At 40.7% G+C, this 21,454-nt stretch overlaps 2 protein-coding genes across 2 annotated transcripts; both read left to right on the top strand.

Moving 5' to 3' along the window:
* Positions 1-356: 356 nt before the first annotated feature.
* LOC139816611 (endocuticle structural glycoprotein SgAbd-2) lies at positions 357-6,981 on the top strand. Its single transcript, XM_071784224.1, has 3 exons — positions 357-715; positions 2,082-2,251; positions 5,152-6,981. Exons 1-3 carry the CDS (start codon positions 704-706, stop codon positions 5,417-5,419), a joined length of 450 nt encoding a protein of 149 aa, XP_071640325.1. The 5' UTR covers positions 357-703; the 3' UTR covers positions 5,420-6,981.
* Positions 6,982-16,118: 9,137 nt separating this feature from the next.
* Positions 16,119-19,040, top strand: LOC139816609 (endocuticle structural glycoprotein SgAbd-2). Its single transcript, XM_071784221.1, has 4 exons — positions 16,119-16,272; positions 16,886-17,037; positions 17,549-17,696; positions 18,563-19,040. The coding sequence occupies exons 1-4, from the start codon at positions 16,168-16,170 to the stop codon at positions 18,809-18,811; spliced, it is 654 nt and encodes a 217-aa protein (XP_071640322.1). The 5' UTR covers positions 16,119-16,167; the 3' UTR covers positions 18,812-19,040.
* The last annotated feature ends 2,414 nt before the right edge of the window (positions 19,041-21,454 follow it).

Raw genomic sequence — 21,454 nt, 5'->3', positions numbered from 1 at the left:
TGCCTATAAATCGCACCCTTAATATTCTACTTGTACAAATATATTTCGAGTACTTCGTCGCTTTTTAATGTCTTTTTACGAACGAACCATGCTTTCTAGGCTGGACACACCGTGATTTCGGGTTTCGCGTTTGATGTACGTTTCTCGCGGCGCCTTCCAGCTTCTGACTGCTTTGTTGTCTGTATCTGTTCCGCGAGTGCTGGCGTGTGTATAATTTAATAAGCTTGCGCGCGTACACACACCTGCGGAGGATACCGCGATACGTGTGGGCGCAGATGCGCACGCGGATGCACGGGAGACACGAGGCGCGAGTGCACGCGAGGGGAACCATCGGTTACCACCTACCTATCGTCTAACCAGAAAACCCCGACCACCATCCACCACCCTTTGCTTCGTTAGCGGATTACGCGAGTAACGTCCAAGATTTATACTCCCCTTCAACCTCCAGAAAACGGTCGATGGCGGGGCAAAAAGGGGGCACAAGCAGATCGTCTCGGTGACTATAAAGCCTCACCGTGACCACCTAAGCTCTTGTGTCTTTAACTGCAGTTAGCCCAAGAGTTTCGTACGTGATTTTTCGGAAGATCTGAGTGTGTCTCGCACACTGTGTGATTATTCGCTGCCACGCAAGTGCGCACCGATTCGCCGGTAATAGGAGATCGAGGAATCGTCGTCTGATTTTCGGAATACGCCAAAAATCGTCATGAATATCCTCGTGAGTGTGATCTTGTTAATTTTCTCCACACGTTCGCGATTGATCCGCCGTTTTCCAAGTAAATACTAAAAATTGGGAGGAACTTATAAGAACAAAAGAATGACTTCGATTAATCGCGTCTCATTTCAAATTGAAAATTGTTTAGAAGTTTACCACTGTGTCTTGAGACATTATTAATACCAACGTATCGCGAATATTGCAGTTTACTTTATCAGGACAAGGAGTCTGATATTATGTTACACTTAGCTAAAAGGAGACAAACATAACAAGATCAATTTTTTAATATAAATCTCTTGTTAAACTGGGACTATGTCTAAGGTCCGTGATACTGAAAGGTTGATCGAGCACGACGAAATTGTGGCAATTAGATACAGAGAAACTTTACGATAGTGGAAGATTTGTCATGAACGGCGAACGTACGGATTAGCCAATCGCTTGCGCTTGTGCAAATTTATATAAATTCACATTTTATTCGGGTCGGATAAGTTTCTACGAACGTATCGGTTGCAACGAAGACGATTTTATCGGAGTCGATTTCGTCATTTCCGTTTGGCGCGCGCAAAACGATGACCGTAGTCTTGGAAAAATGACGACCTTTGCGATTGTTTGTTACAATTGCGACGCGATATCGCGCAAATCCGGCATTCATATCGCATAAATGTTTTCTCGATATAATTGTATTATACGATCGGACCGATAATGAGATACGTCGAGAAGACGGCACCCTTATGCGCGCACTATTACACAAATTGATTCCAGCACCCGTTATGCTTATTGTAAGCATTTGTTTTACTCGTTAGCCCGCGTGAAAAATATTACGCGCTGTGTCGCAAATCACTTGACTCTCCTCGGCTTTCAGTACACAATGGAGGAAGTCTGCGACGAGCGTGAGACGAGGATTATGACGCATGGAATAACATATAATTATTCATAACCGCGCCGGCTCTTGCGGTGAATCGAAATTTTCCTGCGTGCCGAACTGCCTACCCATCTCAACCTACCTATCTAGCAGGCCCTTTTGCATAAGTAATACGTAAGGTTATATAATTCCGCGTGACTTGTCGCAGTTCGTCGTGGCTAATCTAATAATATCGAATGGCAGTTGAATGTTTTAAGTACAGGTGCGCAATAACAGTCGCAATTGCAACAACTGCATTATCTATTATCAGTTAATTACTATAAAATGACTCAATAGAAAGTAAATTAGGAGTAAGTTACTGTTATCAGTTAGTGTAATCTATATAATTATTCCAATATTGATGGGAGACTTCTGGACCGTTAAATAATTTATGTACACTACACTAGAAAAATATTGCTCGATATGTTAATTTCTAACTGATAATACACCAATCAATCATTTTCGCAGATATTGCTGCTCGGTCTGACGACGATGGCATACGCACAGCTCAGCAGCAGGTTCACGACTCCATATCCACAACCGACGCAATATTACAATCCCAATTACTACGGCCGGCCTTTCTACGCCATACTGCGACAAACGCAAGACTCCTCGCCGGACGGATCGTATTCTTACAGGTGAGATCGTCCCGGCGCCAAAGTGTATACGTACGTTACGTCGCCGTCGAGAGAACGATCTCGACACGCTCGAGGAACCGCGGATGCCCTCGAATGTATGAAAACACGCTCGCGCCATTCGGTCGATGCAATCGCGAAGTTAACACGCTCGGCGTGACCGTCCGTTTTTTCTTCTCCTTCCATCGTGCTGCGTTTTCATCGAGGAGTGATTAATAGGCAGGAAGGAAGTGTAGTTAATGCACCGGAAACGTACGAAAGTGGTGACGCGTTTTGATGATTAGAACTTGTATATTATTTCTCAACAAATGTTTATATACTATCCCCCAAGTTTCCGACATTTTTTTCATAGATGATAAAACTAAGAAAATGATACATAATTAAAAATATCATTTTAAAAGAAAAAGAGCATTAAAAACTTTCTTGCCTTATATAAAGCAATTAGTAATTTATCAGTTATCAATGGAATTTTGACATAAATTGATCCTCTTCAAAGGAAGATTACTTTATTAATAAAAAAGTTTCGTTTCCAGAAATATATATGCCATAAGTACTACGTTAAGGATAAAATGTATAGTTGATCGAGAAGAATCGATATGATTGTCTGAAAAGATGTGGGATGCGCCGAGTCATTTCTCGGTAGTACGTATATATATAAGCATTGTTTAGCTGCTATTTTTTAATCTTGATGGTGCCGACATCCTTTTACCATCCAAAAAAGGAGTTTGAACGTTGCAATTATGTCGATCGTGCTCGCGCAACGTTTATTAGTCAGGTTTGCAGTTATTTTTATTGCCCGCCCACCCAAGCAATTCTCGAATCTCGCGATGTGTACGGCGGAAATAGCGTTCAAATGAGAAGAGAAAGAAAATTTGAATCGTGCGAAGGCCAATAATCTTACACGGTCGCTTGGGAATGTTTCTGAGTACGGTATGCTCTATTAACCGTAATTAGACACACGAAAAAAAATATGCAGACTCGTATGCCGGTGCAGTAATCACGCGTGCATTGCGAATTTATGTTATCGTGTATAAAGTTGATGCGATTCAATAATAATAAAAAAATTTCCGATTAGCTTAATTCTTTTACGACTATCTTAAGAATGCGATAAAATTTATCTGATTTTATCATATTTTATTACAAGCAATTAATTTTCATAATTGCTTGTCATGTGTACAACTCAATTTGCGAGACGATTATAGAAATCGTTCGAGATTAAGATATCTGAAAGTAAAAACTTTTTCAGAAAAATTTTATATTCCCGCGTTCAACAGTAGAAAAACTACGTTTCCTAACGAGAAAAATATTTCGATATAATGCAAATATGGCAAGATCATCACGCACGATGAAAAAAAGCTGATTAAACTTAATTAACATCAAATTTGATTCAATAGTATAGAAACGTTAAATATTTACTGATTCATTTATTTAAATAGGTAATGGAGATGGAATTGCGCGTAAAATGATTAGTCATAGCTCGAATGATAATTATTACAGGCTTACAACATATTCAAGCTTGCAGAACTCTGCACGAAATGTAAGCATCAATAATTATTACGTTAGTTCCGCAACATGTGCACACTCTCTTTCTCTCTCTCTCTTTACCTGAAATATTATCTTGAATTATCGGATAATTATCGGACTAGACTGGGATCAATGATTATGCAAAATTCTACACGAGAGTCCGTAAGAAAAGTCGACCATCTCAAAGAGGTGTCGAAGTATTTTCACCTCACTCTGACTTTCTAACATAGATCGTACGATTCGCTATAATTAGTCAAACGCGACGAGATTGTAGGTCGGTGATTATCGAATTATCTATTAGGTGATGCGATCCTCTCTCGCGTCGTGATATTTACATCGCGCTAAATCTACACGGCGCATCTCGCGTTGCATATGCAATTAACGAACGCAACAATCGACTTTAGAGACTAAAATCCTGCGATTACCGTTGCAACATCCATTCCGCATTATTGGCACTCATTCCTGGGCGACCTAATATTTCATTCAAGCTCAATGGTCCTTACAAATAGTTTTCCGACGAGCCGACATACCTCCGTAATAATCAATTATCTTTCGACGCTTTCTAACTCCGGGACTTTGTGTGACTGTATCATTTAAGTCATTTAAGATAATCGTTCGGGCGTGCCGAGGTCGCGGACCATTTACGCGCGGGTCAAGTCACCAGACGGTTCTCTAGGCGCTACTTGGGCGACCAGAGTCGCCTTAATCAAAATCGCAAAAACCGTGAACCCGTCTCGGCCGAAGGAAGGATACATAATTGGCTTTGATGTTAATCGTACGCGCGCCACTCGGCTGCACAGCTCGCAATAATTGCGCAATTGAACAATTACAATCGACCTACCTGCCTACCTCTGCCTGCCTGCCCACCTACGCGCTCACCTTCCTCACCCATCCTCGCTACCCTGGAGTTCGCACCTAACTCGGGCCCCTCCCGTGACACCTGTCTCTAGGATATTGAGACTCGGCCAGGCTCCACCTAACATCTCGAAGGTGGTAGCGCTTTCCTCTGACTGGTTTTCCCAATGGCAGGTCGGTGGGAAAATGGATACGAAATGAGTTAGTCATAGAGCCGATGATTGTCGTTCTAAACGGTTTCATGATGGACTTTAATTGGATTTACTCAGATTCTACAAATGTATTCTCATACGAAATCACACGCTAATTTTTTTTAAAATAAAATATTGATATTCTCGTTTCGAAAACTAAACCATCTCAGGCAAATCTTGTTAATCTTATTTGCGGACTAATATCAAAAGTTTCACACATATTTATAACTTAAAATTTATTTTATTTATTTTTTATTTTATTAAACCGCAATATTTCTCTCTTCTCATAAAAAGTAGTTTGCAATATGTCTAAACAATCTACTTCTATTGCAGCTACGACACGGAAAATGGTATCTCCGTAGCGGAGACCGGACAGCCGAAGAATATTGGGCCGAACCAGATCGAGGCGGTCAGAGGTCAATATAGTTACACGGCCCCGGACGGCACCCCGATCCTGGTCACTTACACAGCCGATGAGAATGGCTTTGTAGCGAGTGGGGCGCACCTGCCGACACCGCCGCCGATACCGATAGAGATACAACGTGCCCTGGCGCACAATGCGGCTCATCCCGAAGAGGAAGACCCCTACAGGAGATATTAGAAATATCTACGCTAGGACTGCTCCCAACGCTTCGATATATCGACATGGACACCAACGATATCCTTCTGTCATATTACTCATATATGAAAGATTTTTTCGAAGCGGATGGTTCGAAGCGGATAATTCGATCTTGGCTATTAATTCCGGGATAAACGTTAAAGCAGAAAAATGTTACGCGCTCTTCATTTCTGGAAATCGATATTTATTAATCGCACGGTGGCTCTATGATCGTTTTATCGATGATCAGCTTGTCGAGCAGTACTAGTGTCTACTTTGTCCGTGCAAGACGAGGCACGATTAGGCGAGTCGACGGAACGTGAGATCGATGAGTACAAGCGAAGTGAGAATAAAAGAAATAAATTCTTTGTTCTTTAATTGACATAGAAGGATTTTTAATAAGTAAATAATTTTATTTGTTCTTATTATAATGATCACGAAATTTTGATCAACACATGTAACAGTAATAAAAAAAAAAGAAAACATTTTTAGCAGTTCTGGGATGTTTCGCGTTTTTTAAATTTATTTTTATTTGAAATGCAACGGGGATTGCTATTGAAGCACAACTTGTTTTACATTAATATCTTAAGAAATCGCGATGGTGCAGCGACACGAGAAGCTGTAAGACCATTCTGGAGGTGTAATTTATGCATACGGCCGATAATACGACTGCCATCAAAGCTCGAGGTAAAATAAAATGTTGAACAGAATTATTGCATATTGCATGTGCTATGCACAACATGCTATGTTCAGTGAAGTTCAGCATTATTATATAAGACGCGACACGATAGTATCTTAAATATGAATTACGCAAGACCGCCGTGCCTTATTCGAGAGAGATCAATATATTACAAGAGTTTATATTAATTGCACCGCCGAGCGGTGCGATTTGCGGATCGAATCATTTCTTTATCTCTGTAACGATGAGACTTGAAAACTTACGTTTATAACAGACTTGTGTAAAAAAATTATATTGGTGCATAATTATTGCGCGCCGCAATTAATCGGAATTCGTACTCGTCTTTGAGGATTTCGCTCGTCGCCTGAACGTGCCTTAAACCCTAAACAGTATAAGTTACGTTACTCATGTGAAAATACGAAAATAAAAGAACTCTTACGTACCTTAAAACAACAAACATCATGTCATGGAGTTTGAAAATTAATTTTGTCAGTATAAAATTTTTCAGATAAAATAATCTCTTATGTGTAATAATTTCAAGAAGAATTGAGATTCTATCAGAATTCTGTTATACTGTTCAGGGTTAGCCGACTAATCAACGATATTCCGTGTCTCTGGAAGACTTGCCGAATACGAAGTGTATCGCTTCGCTTTACTTTGATCCTAACACGAAGAGATTACGTCCAACTGACGCGATCGAGATCCTGCGTATATCCTGCGAGCGATGATCCCTCGCGAGCGTCTCGCTCCTCCACATTCTCCGCTCGGCGAAAAGTGGTGGAGACGATAAGAGGGAACAGAATCGCGGTGTAGGTGCCCGATGCGACAATATGTCATACCATAATTGTGCTGTAATGCTATATGGCTATTAAATCGTTTAATTGCGCATGCTTCTCTATGTATTCTGAATATCGTAATCACGTATATACCTATGATTATAACGCGCCCCCAAGGTATCCATTAAAGATTCATTCTTGCCCTGTGCCTTTAACGATTCTTAACGAACCGGGCATGACCAACGTACAATAATAAATTATTTTAATGTGCAAGATATACTATCCTTTTGTTCAGCAATAACAATGTTTATTTACAACGATGACCGCGCGCGTGCGCGAGCTATTTGCTATTCACTGTTCACGTTGTGTGATAAATGTTGAACTCGCAGCATCATATTTCAGAAATAGCGGTACTTGTGTATAATAAGCGGAGAATGGATTCGAGACTATGTTGCGACGTTAGGATAAATTACAGATCGCCATGTGCTCGATAGATCGCTCGGCGATTTTTCAGGATTACGCGCGAAGACATGGGTCGAAGTCGGCGAAGTCCGATCGCACGGTGGCTCGGATCGGATTGATTTGTTTACATAAGGATGCTTTACGACCCGGCCGCGCTACATCGCAAACGTCGCGGATTGCTTAACGCGTTACATCAGAACGAACGCGGGGAGGAGAAAGGATGGTACCTCCCAGGCCCCGTTTTGGATTTGACGAGAGTACGTCTTTCTCAACTCTTTTCAGCCGGCGAAAACCGAGTTCGCCGAGTAAAAAAATCTTCTCGACACCACGCAACATTTAACTTTCCCGTTTTGGCGATAACCGTTTTTGGTTAGCGGTTATTAAGTGGCACGCGATGCCGACGGTCACGTGAGGATCTCGGCAGCATCATTATGGATCCAGGGTGAAACAACGTACGCGTCGAAATAATGGCAATTAGGCAAATGAGCCTGAACCGCTTTCTCGAGAGCGGTGCCGTCATGACCGTCATGATATAAGCGGTTATCTGTAGACTGTAAAAGATCGAGCGAACAAGTGTATATTAATTTTCTGTCTGAAAGAGCGTACTCGCATTAAAATATCATAATTTCGAACAATTTTAGATTACAAATTCCACGATTGGAAGATTGAATGTGCGCAATTATCTGATTATCGTGTCGGCAAACATAAAGCGCCTTCTTAGAGATCGTCTCTCAGAAGTCCTCTAGGATTACGTCTACCCTATTGAAAGTATCATATTACGTACTTTATTGTTGGACACAGTAATAATCTTATATTACTTGTACACGCATCGACCTTTTTTGCGCGTCGATTGATCGCGGATTCATTTATCGGCTGTCGAGCCGCGGCGATCGTCGCCGCGAAAGGACGCTGGCTCTAACAACTGTTAATTAAAATCGATTCTCGCGTCGTTCGGCGACGGCTCGCGCCGATAAATAGCCGTTTAACGCGGTTTTACGGTGATTATATTGCCGCGGCGTGGGTTTTAATCGCCGCGCGCCCGAGCACGAGCGCGAAATTTTAGGCGGACCGACCGGCCGTGGAAATGCCATCCGGATTAATGTTAATGGTAATCGTAATATCATGTTAAAGGTGAGTCAGTGAAAGCAAATCATCGGTCTCCTGTCCATTGCACAACGCGTGAACGAGCGAGCGAGCGAGCGAGCGCATCTCTCGAGACTCCACGGTTTATCCGCGAGATGGAAATGACGGGGTATCGAATTTAGTGGTTCTCCGAAACTTTCTATGGTCACACGGTAGAGCTTAGGAAATATGGAACAGGTGGGTCGTAAATTGATCGCGTATAGTTGCGAGAAATGCGAGAGCGTGAAGCCTTTGGCAGATTCTAGTCAAATTTTATTGCTTACGCGATACGATCGCGCGATAATTGTCGATAATTAGCTCGCATGGTTGCACGATGTACATATTTTAACTACATTGCAGGCACGTCTTCACAATACGAGCGACTTATCGAGACGCAAATTGCATTTGCAAGTTGAACGGGGCAGTTATTGGAAAGGTCAGCCGCTCGATTTCGTTTCTGAAATTAATTGACGCTAATTGAAATACCGGTCGAGAACAGGACGGCGAATATTGCGGTATTCCTGCTGATCGCTAGACATGAATGATCCATGAATTTGGCAACCCTGTTGTGATTTACGAAGCCGATGTCAAATTACGTGATATCGCGAGTGTAAATTGTTGCTCGCTCGACGCGCAAGCTCGACGTGCATGCAAACCGAAAGGTCAGTTTAGACTATTTAATACGTGGACTGGCGCGGCGCGAGGGTGACGTATTGTTGAAAATTATAATCAGCAGTTGACAGTTAGTCATTACCAGCTGACAGTTATTAATGGCGATGGTTAACTATCGCGGTTAAAACAATCGGATTCTCTCGTGTGTACTACATACTTACGCGAAGCGTATTGCGAGTGCGAATAAAATTTTGTATTTGCTCGTTTTCAAGAAGAATGCGGTTAAATAATTAATTATTATGTCTGATATCGAGTAATCTTAAAAGCATTTCCGAATAACTTTAATATTATTTCTGAGTCGCAATTATAAACGAGTTAAAGATCACGCACACATGCGTGCAACTGTTATGCTTATTTCTAAATATCGAGATCGAAAGGTCCCCTCGTGTTGCAATTCTTAGATGCTCTGCAAGCCGACTTAAGAGCGATAGATATTTAGATAAATATTGATTATAATTATACAGTTATGTTCGCATATCATTATGCAATTCATCCAAGGATAAATGTTGTCGATTAATTATGATTGAAATAAATTTCTAAAGAGCTGGATATTTAATAAATCTCTAACTTTCTACTTAAAATAATTATAATTTATTGATACATATTGATTAATTGATAGATGTAAAAAACGTTTACATATATCAATAAACATATACATATATTTCTAATAAATCTTATTGTATATTATTATTGATTTCAAAGCATGTTCTCTTTTTTCTGCAAGATTATATCAGTTTACAACTTCAGTAATTTTAAAATCACGATATTTAGGATTACATTATACGTTTATTTGTATTATACTACGAATTGACGAGTGGTCTATAACTATGACAATTTACAACACATATTGTTGTTCTCCCTGTTATCACAACAGCTAAAATCGTGCGTGTGTGTTTGCCTGTCAAGTCGTGAGGTGCAAACCGCTCGCTCGTTAACGAGGTTGTCGGGTCTGCGCGACCGAAAGATGCCACGGAAAGAAGTGGACTTTAGTAACTATCGCAAGAACACGCGATACACGAAATCGATATTTTGCATACAATCGTGAAAAGTTTTGGCTCGAGTCTCGCACCAGTGATGTCGGTCAAGGAATCGGACACTTCTGGACCGGACGTATCCTGTCGCAAAAATCGCGATCGCACCGCAGTGTGTCGCCGATCGTCCGCAGTCATCGCGCTTTTGCGCAAGAAAACTTAGCGATACGCCACTATTGTTCTGACAACAACGTTGACAGCTCGTCCTCGCTTGCGAATGCGTATTCGCTGGTAGGAAAATAGAAAATCTCGTAGGAAGGACGGGATTTGCGATGTAACTTGCGTGGACGAACTAAACTTATAGATTTGCACACTAATGAAACTAATCATATATATATAATGGTATTCATATTCAATAACAGAACTGTTTTAAACGTGTCTCGATTTATGTAACGTATTTCAATTTTTTACTTTGATTTCTTTTAGTCAACCATGAAGTTATAAATATATATTCTGCATACATTGCTTTTTACTTCGGGGAATTTCATAATTGTTCTCGTATTTCCGTCAATATCGTAATTAACGCTTAACCGATATATATCAAGGTTCTTTTGAATTTATTTTACTATAAATTTGCTAATTAAAGTCGCGCCTTTTACATGTGTATTCTGCCATAAATTTTCTTTCTTGCAATTAAAAAATTTTGAATTTTAAAACAAAACAATTATATGTGATAAAACAGCAAAATTGGAGTTAGAAATGTTATTGAATCAATTGAATAAAGAAAATATAATAGAAGAAATGGAAAAAACAGAAAACGAAGAAAAAAATAGCATGTTTGTACGCACAACATCCTGAATACGAGTGACGCATCAGTAAACATTTAAAAACAGATACGGAAACGGGAGTCAGCTAATTAATGACCAATATCGAAAATTAAAATGTTTCCTCGAATGTTTCTGGTCGTGGGATCATCGTGATGGATGGATCTCCGCGATGACAGTTAGACACGAGTCTCTCGGCATGAATTCCTTTCTTCGCTCGTCATTTATAACGGAAAGAAAGGAAGGGCATGGCACAGCGCGAAGAAAGGAGACGCTTCGAATGCCAACGCTTCGCAATTCGTTCGCGCTCGCGGATTGATCCGGGTATAGTCGCGGGTATATAGTCGCGATAGGAACGATCCCTAATAAGCACCTCGTCATGTGCCCACGATCGTAACTACATCCTCGCAGTCATGTCGTGACATCATCGACATAATGTATTGCGCTCTCCGACAAATCGGCGCGAGAAACATGCGACTTCACCCTTCGTGCTGATCATCGGAGACCTTGAAAGACTTTCGTGATGGTGAAAGACGGAACAAGGGGGAGGAGGAAGGTTTAATTGTGTTGAACACAATGGGACGCGATCGCGATAAAGGGAAGATGAACACTCATAGCGAAAGATCCTGCATCGCACAGAGAATGTTAAAAATTTGCGAATAGAGATTACTCGTCGTATCCTACGTGATTATGATGTGCCGAAATTCTGGCAGTAAAAGTGAAGAAGATATGTATGAGAAAAGTCTCTGGGATTTAAGAAATTCAGATATTAAAATCGTCGTTTTCAAATGTCAGAATTTCTAATAATTTGGCAGAACTAATGAAATCCTAAAGGAGAAAGTTTATTAAGAGGGAGGAAGTGCTCGTCAATCAACTAACCTTTAAGTATAACTTGTCTCTCTCTCATTCTCTTTCTCCATCTCATAAATTCGACTCGCTCGGAAGACGCGGATTGCGAAGTGCACGACAAGCACGGTAGGCGAATGAATTGGAATCACGAAGCGGAATTGGATCGAAACCGAAGGTGAGATACTACAACGGCGAATTTCGTCGTTGAGGACTTGCGGTTGGGCGCGGAATCGCCTCGAGGCTCGAACGTCTCGATGAGAGGAGGATCTCTCTCCCGTCGGTCACAAATTTCATCCAGGATGGCTCCAGATCCGAGACCTGCTCGCCTCGGGGTGTACGAGACCCACTTGAACCCCGTGTCTGACCTTTCTGGTTTTATTAGCTACGTTAGCTTAGGTATGCCTCGTCATCATACGGCGAGGCACAAAGACGCTCGTGCGCGTGTTCGAGAAGGCGCATACCTTCGGGGTCCTCCCAGGCGAGTATCCTCCTATCCGAGAATTGTGCAAACTGCGATCCGAGCTTTGCGATCTCCCGTCGGCTGCTGAAATTGCTCCGCTACACCGCCTCCGCGCGGGTCAAGATGGATCATTAATACGCTACTCGTCGTCTGCTACTGCCGCACGATTTACACAAAGTAAATTCAGTTTTATTTCGGAATTTCGATTTATGTTTTATTTCGATTATCGCATCTAATTGTAAGTTCTTAATTTATTAATTTTTTTCTCGGAATAGCAAAATTTGTTAGCTAATTTTACAGTTTACAATTTTAGAAAAGTGCTACTGTCTTTTTAAGTGTCTTCTCGCACTATAATAATAAAAGATTTAAAACAATACTCGTTTTGGAAATATAGGTTTCCCAGATAAAGGGAACGCAGATATAGGAAGATGTTCCTTATCATTTCGAAATTATTGATGAATTATTGAAACGACTCTGAAACTGGATGTCCAGCGAGTTTTTTCGAACTCGTAAAAGATGATCTTGAAAAATATTATTCGCGAGGAATTAGAATATACAATAACGGTAAGTCTAGGAATAGAGACAGGAAACAGTGCAGCCGGAGCAAAATAATCACGATGTAACTCGAGTCTATGGTCGATGAACGATTAATGACAATCCATTACGTCTTCGACGTCGTTTTACTTGCTACAGGATAATTCATGCACAACGCACTGTGCAATAAACTGGCGGTATCCGCAGCTGCTATCTTACAGTGTTAGAGCGAATAGATACGTAGAGATAACGTCTGAAGGGAGTAATATTCCTGCTGCGTTACAGTGACAAATGACGGATACGAGGGACTTTAACGTCCGATAAATCAGCACGCGCGATAGAGTGCTGGCGACGTTCCGGCTGATATTAATCGCCGCGTGCGAAAGCGCGCGGCGGGAACGTGCAAATTTATGATTTCGCACTGCACACTCCGGGGTATGCGGCGCAGTCAGATGTATTTACGACGAAAGGGAGCCGGAGGAGAGACGCTACTCCCGTCCAGCGACGAGCGCTTAATGAAAATTGTGAATACCACTTACTCGACGGCATTTCGCAGGTTTCGACGTGTTATTTACTACAATATGTGTATACACTGTGCACTCGCACGTATTACCGGCGTATTACCGTACGGTACTCGGCAAGGAAAATCGCTTGGCGAGCGCCAAGTTTACCTAACGCGCATTAAACTCGGGGGGAAGTAGAGTTTTACCTTGTGCGCGCAGATATTACTTTGTAACACACACAACACTTAGTATCGTTCCTAGCTCTCGGGCTCTAAGGACCAGGTAGAATTGCCGACGTGCATAATCTCGGAGATTCCTAGATTCCACCGTCCCTTTTCTGCCTGGCGTATATTACGTGTATTGCGCAAAAGTCGACGAACGCTAGAATTATCCATCTTTGTACGCACGTACTTTGCAAGTGCGACAACAAAGTGAGCTAGTTAATTTGACGTTGCCGTACTATTATTTATAAAGATGCGCGATTATATAAGTGTATACGTCTGCATAAAAATAAATTGCGTCAATCAAGATGTACAGCGGCGAACTTTAATTAGAATTATATTTATGTATAAAACACTATGCAGCAATCGAAGAATTAATGTGTAACAAACCACAGATGAGAAGAAAATATATACATATACATAGATTGGAATGTTGGATTATTATTATTACAAATTTATTGATACGAGAGTTCGATTTTGTTATAATATATAGATCAATTAATGTCTCGTAGAATACCAATATTGAATGCGGTAAATGTACTACAGTACTCGACTGCAAGAGATTAGTCGTCGCAGTGATGATATAAGTTGACATTTACCCCCGTTTAGATGACAGAACAAATCGGTAGGTAACGATGCACTTTTCAACCGGTTAGGCGGACGATAATAGTCGGTGGAAAATGATGAATAGCCGCTTTCCGCGGGCATCGGTCGACACATTACATTGTGCGTTGCCGCGGATAAGCGCGGCGTCCATATCACGTATGCATCGCATCAACTCTTGCATGACGATTTGATTTATGTCTGCATCGATTCGCCGGCTGGCGAATCGCGTGTGCATCGAGTCGAATCGCGGATTGCGGTCTTATTTAGGAGATATTACGACTTCGCGAGCAATTATGCACGCTGCGATCTCTGCACGGATGGAAGCGTTTGCAGAATGCACTGCTTTGGGAGTAATCACACTAATCACACTTCGTGACTCTTCGGGATTTCGACGGACGTAGAAAAGATGAAATACTCGCGTGAAAAATAAACGACTTGCGATGGCGGTAGAGAAGAGCCCGAACGGGTGTTTATAAAACAAAAGAAAGATTATTTTCTGTACACATAGTGCATAGTTTACCAAATAATGTATAATATAATAATAAAGAAGACTAAAACAATCCATGCAGGATGAACATTATTTAATTTTTAATATATAAATTCTTTAGATATTAATTTTCCTAGTTATTACTGCAGTATTCATGAAGATCGACTGTCTATGCAAAGTGCTATTGTTTCTTTTTCTGGGATCAAAGAATTTACGTTATGTGTAAAGAGGAGATGTGAATTCTCAAGGTTGCGAGGGAGAATCTGAGCGCGTCAGATTTCTCGCGGGGCATATCGGTAATCTAGTCGTTATTACGTAACGCTCCCGATACACGTGACGAAATCAGGTGCATGAATGGGTATCTTATGGTGCATTGTTTCTGATTTGTCCATTTTGTAGTTGCGTTGCCACACGCAAGTCTGTTGTATAGATGCAGGCATCGATTGCGGGCCATCACGCGCACGAATCGATAGGTGAATACGCTTATTAATCGTTTTGAAAGTAATCGGAGGACAATGCCGGCAATGCGATTACATATTCAGGATTTCGCCGCGAGGAGCGAGAGCGACGTGACAAATACAAGAAAAATGAAATCATCACTGCCGATTACGTCGGTCGCGCCCGTTCGATGATCTCGAACTCGAATTGGACGCTCGTCGCATCTGTGTCGTCAGTCGATGTTGTCCCCGGCGCGGTCGCGTGGGATTTAAACACATATGCACAGCGTACCCGTGTCCCGCATTTCTTTAATGCAAATGCGCACAATACTAACTGTCATGAGCGGCATAACATTTAAATTTATTGGGAGTCGCCGTGATACGATCAAGAGAAAACGCTACTCCCCGTTTATATTCCTTTTACATTTACAAAGGCGAATGCTCTATACATTATTTATAAACTTTGTGTGATATTTTCACATGATTAGTAACTAAATTTAATGAACTCGATATTCGTCTTTATGTAATCTCTTTCGATAAAAGTAAATGCACGATAATCAGCAACCTAATCTTCTATTGCAGAAGTAACGCTTACGATTAGGAAATTAAATCGAAGATCCGGCTATAAAAATGTTGCTTGTTTAACAAACTATTTAAACAGCTGCTGACAAATGAGCAGTAGCCTTCATCGAGAATACGCAAAGAGTATGAAACTATACATATTTATCACCCAATATCATCGCGTTACATACAATGACACCCACATCGTCGTCTCATAGCGACAACGCTAACGATACGTTAACGAATGACTCTATTAAGCTGAAAACAGTAGCTGGCGTGGGCATTCGCGAATACCAACAATTAATTGGCTCGCTGGTTGAATCGAATTCGCGCGAACGATCGGCGGCGGCGGCGGTGGCACGTCGACAACCCGTTCGATCACGTAAGGAGCAGCCGCCGGCCGCTGGGATGCCGTGCTGCATGCACGTTTGGGGTTGCGAGGTGGGGCGAGGATGCGAGGGCGAACGAGGGATCCCCGACGGAGGAGAATGCTCCTCTCCCGAGCACGAGCAAGCGAACGAACGAGCGATTCTACGCAGAAATCGGGAGAATGGGAAGGGAAGATCCTCTTGGGCGTCTTCATATAAATGACGGTGGTGCTCGCGGCACGGGATCACAGATTCGATCTCGTTCAAATCGACAAAGCCGTACACGAACCGCCGACAATCGTCGTCGTCGTCATGCAGTATCTAGTGAGTGATCTAACTCGTCGAAATCGCCGACGATCTTCTGGATATCGTTCGTTCGTTCTTCTTCCGCGATCACGTTCGCTTTTTGTGTTCTTTTTCTTCTTTTAACTTCCTTATTTTTTTTATATTTATTGGTGGACGCGCGATAATCGGTGAACGTATTAGTGAACGAAAAGAATGTCTTTTCTTTGCTAAATCGCGATTCTGATTGCGTTGCGCAAGAATCGTACTTCGGTAGCGAAACATTCCGCAGTTGGTGGTAATTTTACGTGAAATTACGCGATGGAACAAGCATTTCAATTGATAAACCTCCTAAATGATGAGTTTCTGACTTGGACAAATGTTGGGAAATGTGATGCTTCTAAATCTCAAATAACGATACGAGAAAAATATATCGCGAATGCGCGAGATTTTGTAATTATATAACGTTCGAAAATTAGAATCACATCAAGTCCTTAGGAACACTTCAATCTTTAGCTTTACAAACGTATTAATGTATGAAAAATATATTTTTATATTTATAAAATAAATGTTATTTTATAAATAAATATAAAAATATCTATATATTTTCAATTATTTTTGTGTGTTGGTTCGGATAAAAATAGTATGATTACAGATCTTGGCTTTTGCCATCTTCGGCTGCGTCTTCGGACAATTTGGATCGTACCGCGGCTTTCCCAGCCAAAATGCATATAGACCAACGCCGAGGCCCTATCAGCCGCAGCCGCAGCCGCAGCCGCAACCGCAATACACGCAACCGCAATACACGTATGAAATTTGTATACGATAAGCCGCTAAAGCTTTATCTCTTTACGATAGTCTTATCCGAAAATCGATTGTTTAAAATATACTGTTATCAGTTATCATACACACACATAAATTTTTGCTACGAAATTACAGGAAATTAATATATGTCAAGAATTATATTCATATATAAAATTACTTTTAAGACTAAGTTATAATGAAATATATACGTCTCGTTAATCGTAAAAAAGGATTAATAAATCTGAAATCAATAACTGCATAAATGGTAAATTTTACAGATGTATATTTCTTAAAAAAAAGTATCGTTACAAATTATAATTAAGTAAAACTGATCTTTAATATTGTTTCTTTGCTACTGCTTCCGTTTTCTGAGCTAATTGCTGTTTAGCATTGGAATAAATATAAACGGAGACGCAAGACTCAACCACGCACGCACACAACTTTTGCGTTATAAATGAAACCGTTTAGAATTCAAGGCTACGCGAAATGATACGGTTTCGACTTTTTACCGTAGGTCTGCCGCAAAGCCGTTCATAGGCATTCGAAGCCAGCACAAGGATACATCACCGGACGGATCTTACACCTTCGGCTATGAAACCGAGAACGGAATTTCAGTCTCTGAAAGGGGATACCCTCAAGCTGGGCCTCAGGGTCAAACGGAGGTAAAACAATTATTCCATATTGTTGTTTTGTGTAATCCGTATTGTGTCTATAACACATCTAATTTAGTTTCGAAAGATTTAATTGTAAAGCCATGTACGAGAAGAAAGAGAGAGAGAGAGAGAAACTTGATTCTTTACTTTTACGAAGTTAAGTTTATCAAAAATTAAACTAAAGATTTAATTAAAATTTTATAAATTTTTTATAATTTGTTACTACTCTGTATAATCATTAAGTTCTGAACACATTTATTACATACTGTTATGCATTAATAATATTTTAGGGTTACTAATGTCGTGTAAAGAATTAATATCGTTGAGACACTTAAGTAAAAAGAAACTTATTAAAAATTTATATTTATATGAAAATTTACAATATATAGAAAACTTATTTTTTTAGGATAAATTTATTAGGAATTTCCGTTAAATTCCTTAATTTGTATATCACCCGATGTGATGAGTATTACATCATTTAATAGAAATTAATTACGTATGTGTATTATGTAATATGCAAATCTCATTTCTCCACACTATAATTTCAATCAAACTTCACTTCCTTTCTTCTTCAGTAGTTAATCAGCTTTGCTATTATTATTTTCACTATTTATTATAATAATTTTTCTGCTACATTTTTTCTACTAGCAAAAATTTTCATTTTTTCCATTTTTTAGTCTTTAATTAAAGAATTGTTTCACTGATGCACAGCGGTCGGATTCAACTTCTTAAAAACTTGAGAAACTGTTTAATTTTCTCAAGTTCGTAGAAAACTCCGACCAAAATTGCAACTTTACAATTATAATCGATCGAAACATAAAGACATTTTTTTCAAATTCTAATTATCGCATCTATCTCTTAATCGATTCATATAGGTGGTCCAGGGCAGCTATTCTTACCAAGCGCCCGACGGAACCCCGATCACCATTCAGTATACGGCCGATGAGAACGGTTTTCACGCTGAGGGTGCCCACCTTCCCACACCGCCCCCCATCCCGGAAGCTATCAGAAGAGCGCTCGCGGCAAATCCGCCTGGGCCCGATGACGAGAAGTACGACCGACAACCCTTCCAGCAGAGATTCGGCGGACAGACGTACAATCCCAATCCATTCCGAAGATTCTAGTTTCACCGTATGAGATCCGCAAAATCCTCCACGACCAGCACGGTCCAACGAACTCGTTGGAGGGAGGCTCGGCTAGATATCGATACATGTGACGGCTTTGAGTCATTTTTTTCCCTCCCCAGCCTCTAATGCGAAGTGATACGTGTACATAGGACACAGTATGGTGAATAACAAAACAGTATCGATCCCTATATAAGAAATATAACTGCCGTTACGCAATAAATCAATATACATATTGTTTCTATTTGCCCTCGAATTTATTTCTCCGCCCTTCCTGCTCGTTGCGTTCGTCTTGGCATTGAAAAGAATGTCGATTCATCGTCTCTCAATTGTATGTACGTCTCTTCATTTTCCTTAAATGTAACTTTATGACGGCTTTACGTGCGCAATCCGAAAGAAGTTATTCGCTGGATCGTGTACTCAATTGTTATTTAAAGATTCTTCGTGGGAAGAGTCATGCGCCGCGCGAATGTTTCGCATTCTGGGGAGATTTTTATGGCGAGTTGCATGCACCCATCCGTTCGTCGTACCGCGTTCCCACGAAAAATGGCGGATGACGTGGAATAATAATGAGATTGTGGTTCCAGCAAAGGAAGGAACGCTTTAATGTCAATCTCCACCCACGTTGGCTGGTGATGACATATTACGCAAATTTTCGTTCGGGACAACAGAGCGGAGTCGCGCGGGCGATTCAGAATTCATTTGGGACGCGATCCAGTTTAAAGAAGCGACAGCTTCGAAATCGCTTTTCGTCCGCCTGACCTGACACAGTGACATACTTACATCGACGGCGAGAAAATGTTACATGCCAGTTTTACAGGCATATGTAACGCCGCTGTGTATAGCGCCGTTGCATCATCTCGTGCGAGGTACGAGCACTTACTTGTCTATAATTTGCCGCAAAACTTGGGATCTAATAACCGTAATTAGTTGTAACGTGCGATTATACTTTTCAAGGAGGTGCTACCGCTTTGTGTATTTATAATACTTTATAGCGTTGCGCGAGAAAGAAACGCACGATCGTATGTTATCAATGAACGCGAAAATATTTCGTTAAAGGTCATTATATCTCGATTGCTCCTCTGCGAGATCGCGATAACACGCTTATCGTAATTAAATGCAATTAAACGCTGTGATGGGTGGCAAACCCTCGTAAAATCATTAACGATAAAATTATTAACTTTTATCTCAGTCGGAATGGTGCACGCGGAGCGTAAATTTTCGCTATTACCTTTATGATCGCGAGTGAAGGCGGTATGTGAAGTTCAACTTCGCCAACGGCGGTTTAAAAATCCACAGCGAAATCAGCTGAAACATTTGAACCTTTCACGCCGCGCATACAATCTTCATACTCGTTTTCTCGTGAGACTTTAATATTCTTCTCATTTTTTAGATTCAAACTTGTGACGCGACAATTAATATGGTTTACAGAAAATAATGTAATATATAATTTTATTATATTATATATACAACAAATGTATTTATACGTACATATTGCATTAAATTATTGTTTATTTATACATTTGATATTTTATGAAAAATGGATTTTAATTGATTTATAACCGATTTAAAGGAAAAATGCAATTTAATGGAATCCATAAGTTTCGTCAATTGTTTTCGCGAAAAGATTCCGACGTGCATTAATTGATTTTTCACGCCTAGATGAAAAATTTTGTCGGAAGCCGGACAGGTCGAAAACAAATCGCGACGTAAAAGGTTTGCAATAACGAGGCTACAGGTACCCTGACCTCTCTAATATGCAACACGAGAGGATGAGAGAGCGCATACGGTTGAAGTTCGCGTGCACCACGCCTGCAGCGAGCGCTTGTGCGAAGGTGCGTTTATGATGTAGCGAACATATGGATTCGTCATCGGTGAATCCACAGAAATTAAAAGCAGAGAAGATTCATATTTCTTCCATCAAGTATTATTGCTTCACCATCGAGAAACTCTTTTATCTTGAATTTCTATCTGTCTCTTACCGTTCGAGTTCTACTTCTTAGAGACTATAAGATCGTAAATTATATTATTTAACTTTCCAAGTATCGATGAAGAAATTTTTTTCTCAGTAAAATAAAAAATATACGAAAAAGAAAAAGGGAAGAAAAAAGAAGAAATATTGCGCATCGTGGTTGAGGTGTGCACAAATGCACCTCAAATGAATCATAACGAGCAAAACAGGGTGGGACGAGTGCAGGTGAAAGTATTATTGTACGCACATCTCGGCCTCTCTTTCGTTACTTCGCATTCTTCCACGCATCATCCCGGTCAAGGACTGTCCGCCCGGCGCATGCGGCGTGACTTGGGCGGTTCTGCACTTCCTTTGAAAGGTTCGATCGGACCGATTATCGCGCGAGACGCAAAGATTAGAGAGAGAGAGAGAGAGGAGGGGGAGAGAAATTGAACAAGCATGCAAGAGCGAGAAGCATTTCGATTTTATAAACGTGACGGAGTGTGCAATCCGTCAACAACTGACGCTTCTAATTTCAATTTTTCAATTTTAATCCGACAGCAATAAATATCGACTTAATCCAACGCATGTGTGCTGTTATTTATTTTCAAATCTTTACCTCTTTTTCCCCTTTTTTAAACTTATAATAACGCTAATTAATAATAAATTAAACAAACATGTGCGTGATACGC

Source organism: Temnothorax longispinosus, chromosome 7 (genome assembly GCF_030848805.1).
Source record: "Temnothorax longispinosus isolate EJ_2023e chromosome 7, Tlon_JGU_v1, whole genome shotgun sequence".
Classification (NCBI taxonomy): Eukaryota; Metazoa; Arthropoda; class Insecta; order Hymenoptera; family Formicidae; genus Temnothorax; species Temnothorax longispinosus.
This window is presented reverse-complemented; position numbering and strand designations above follow the sequence as displayed.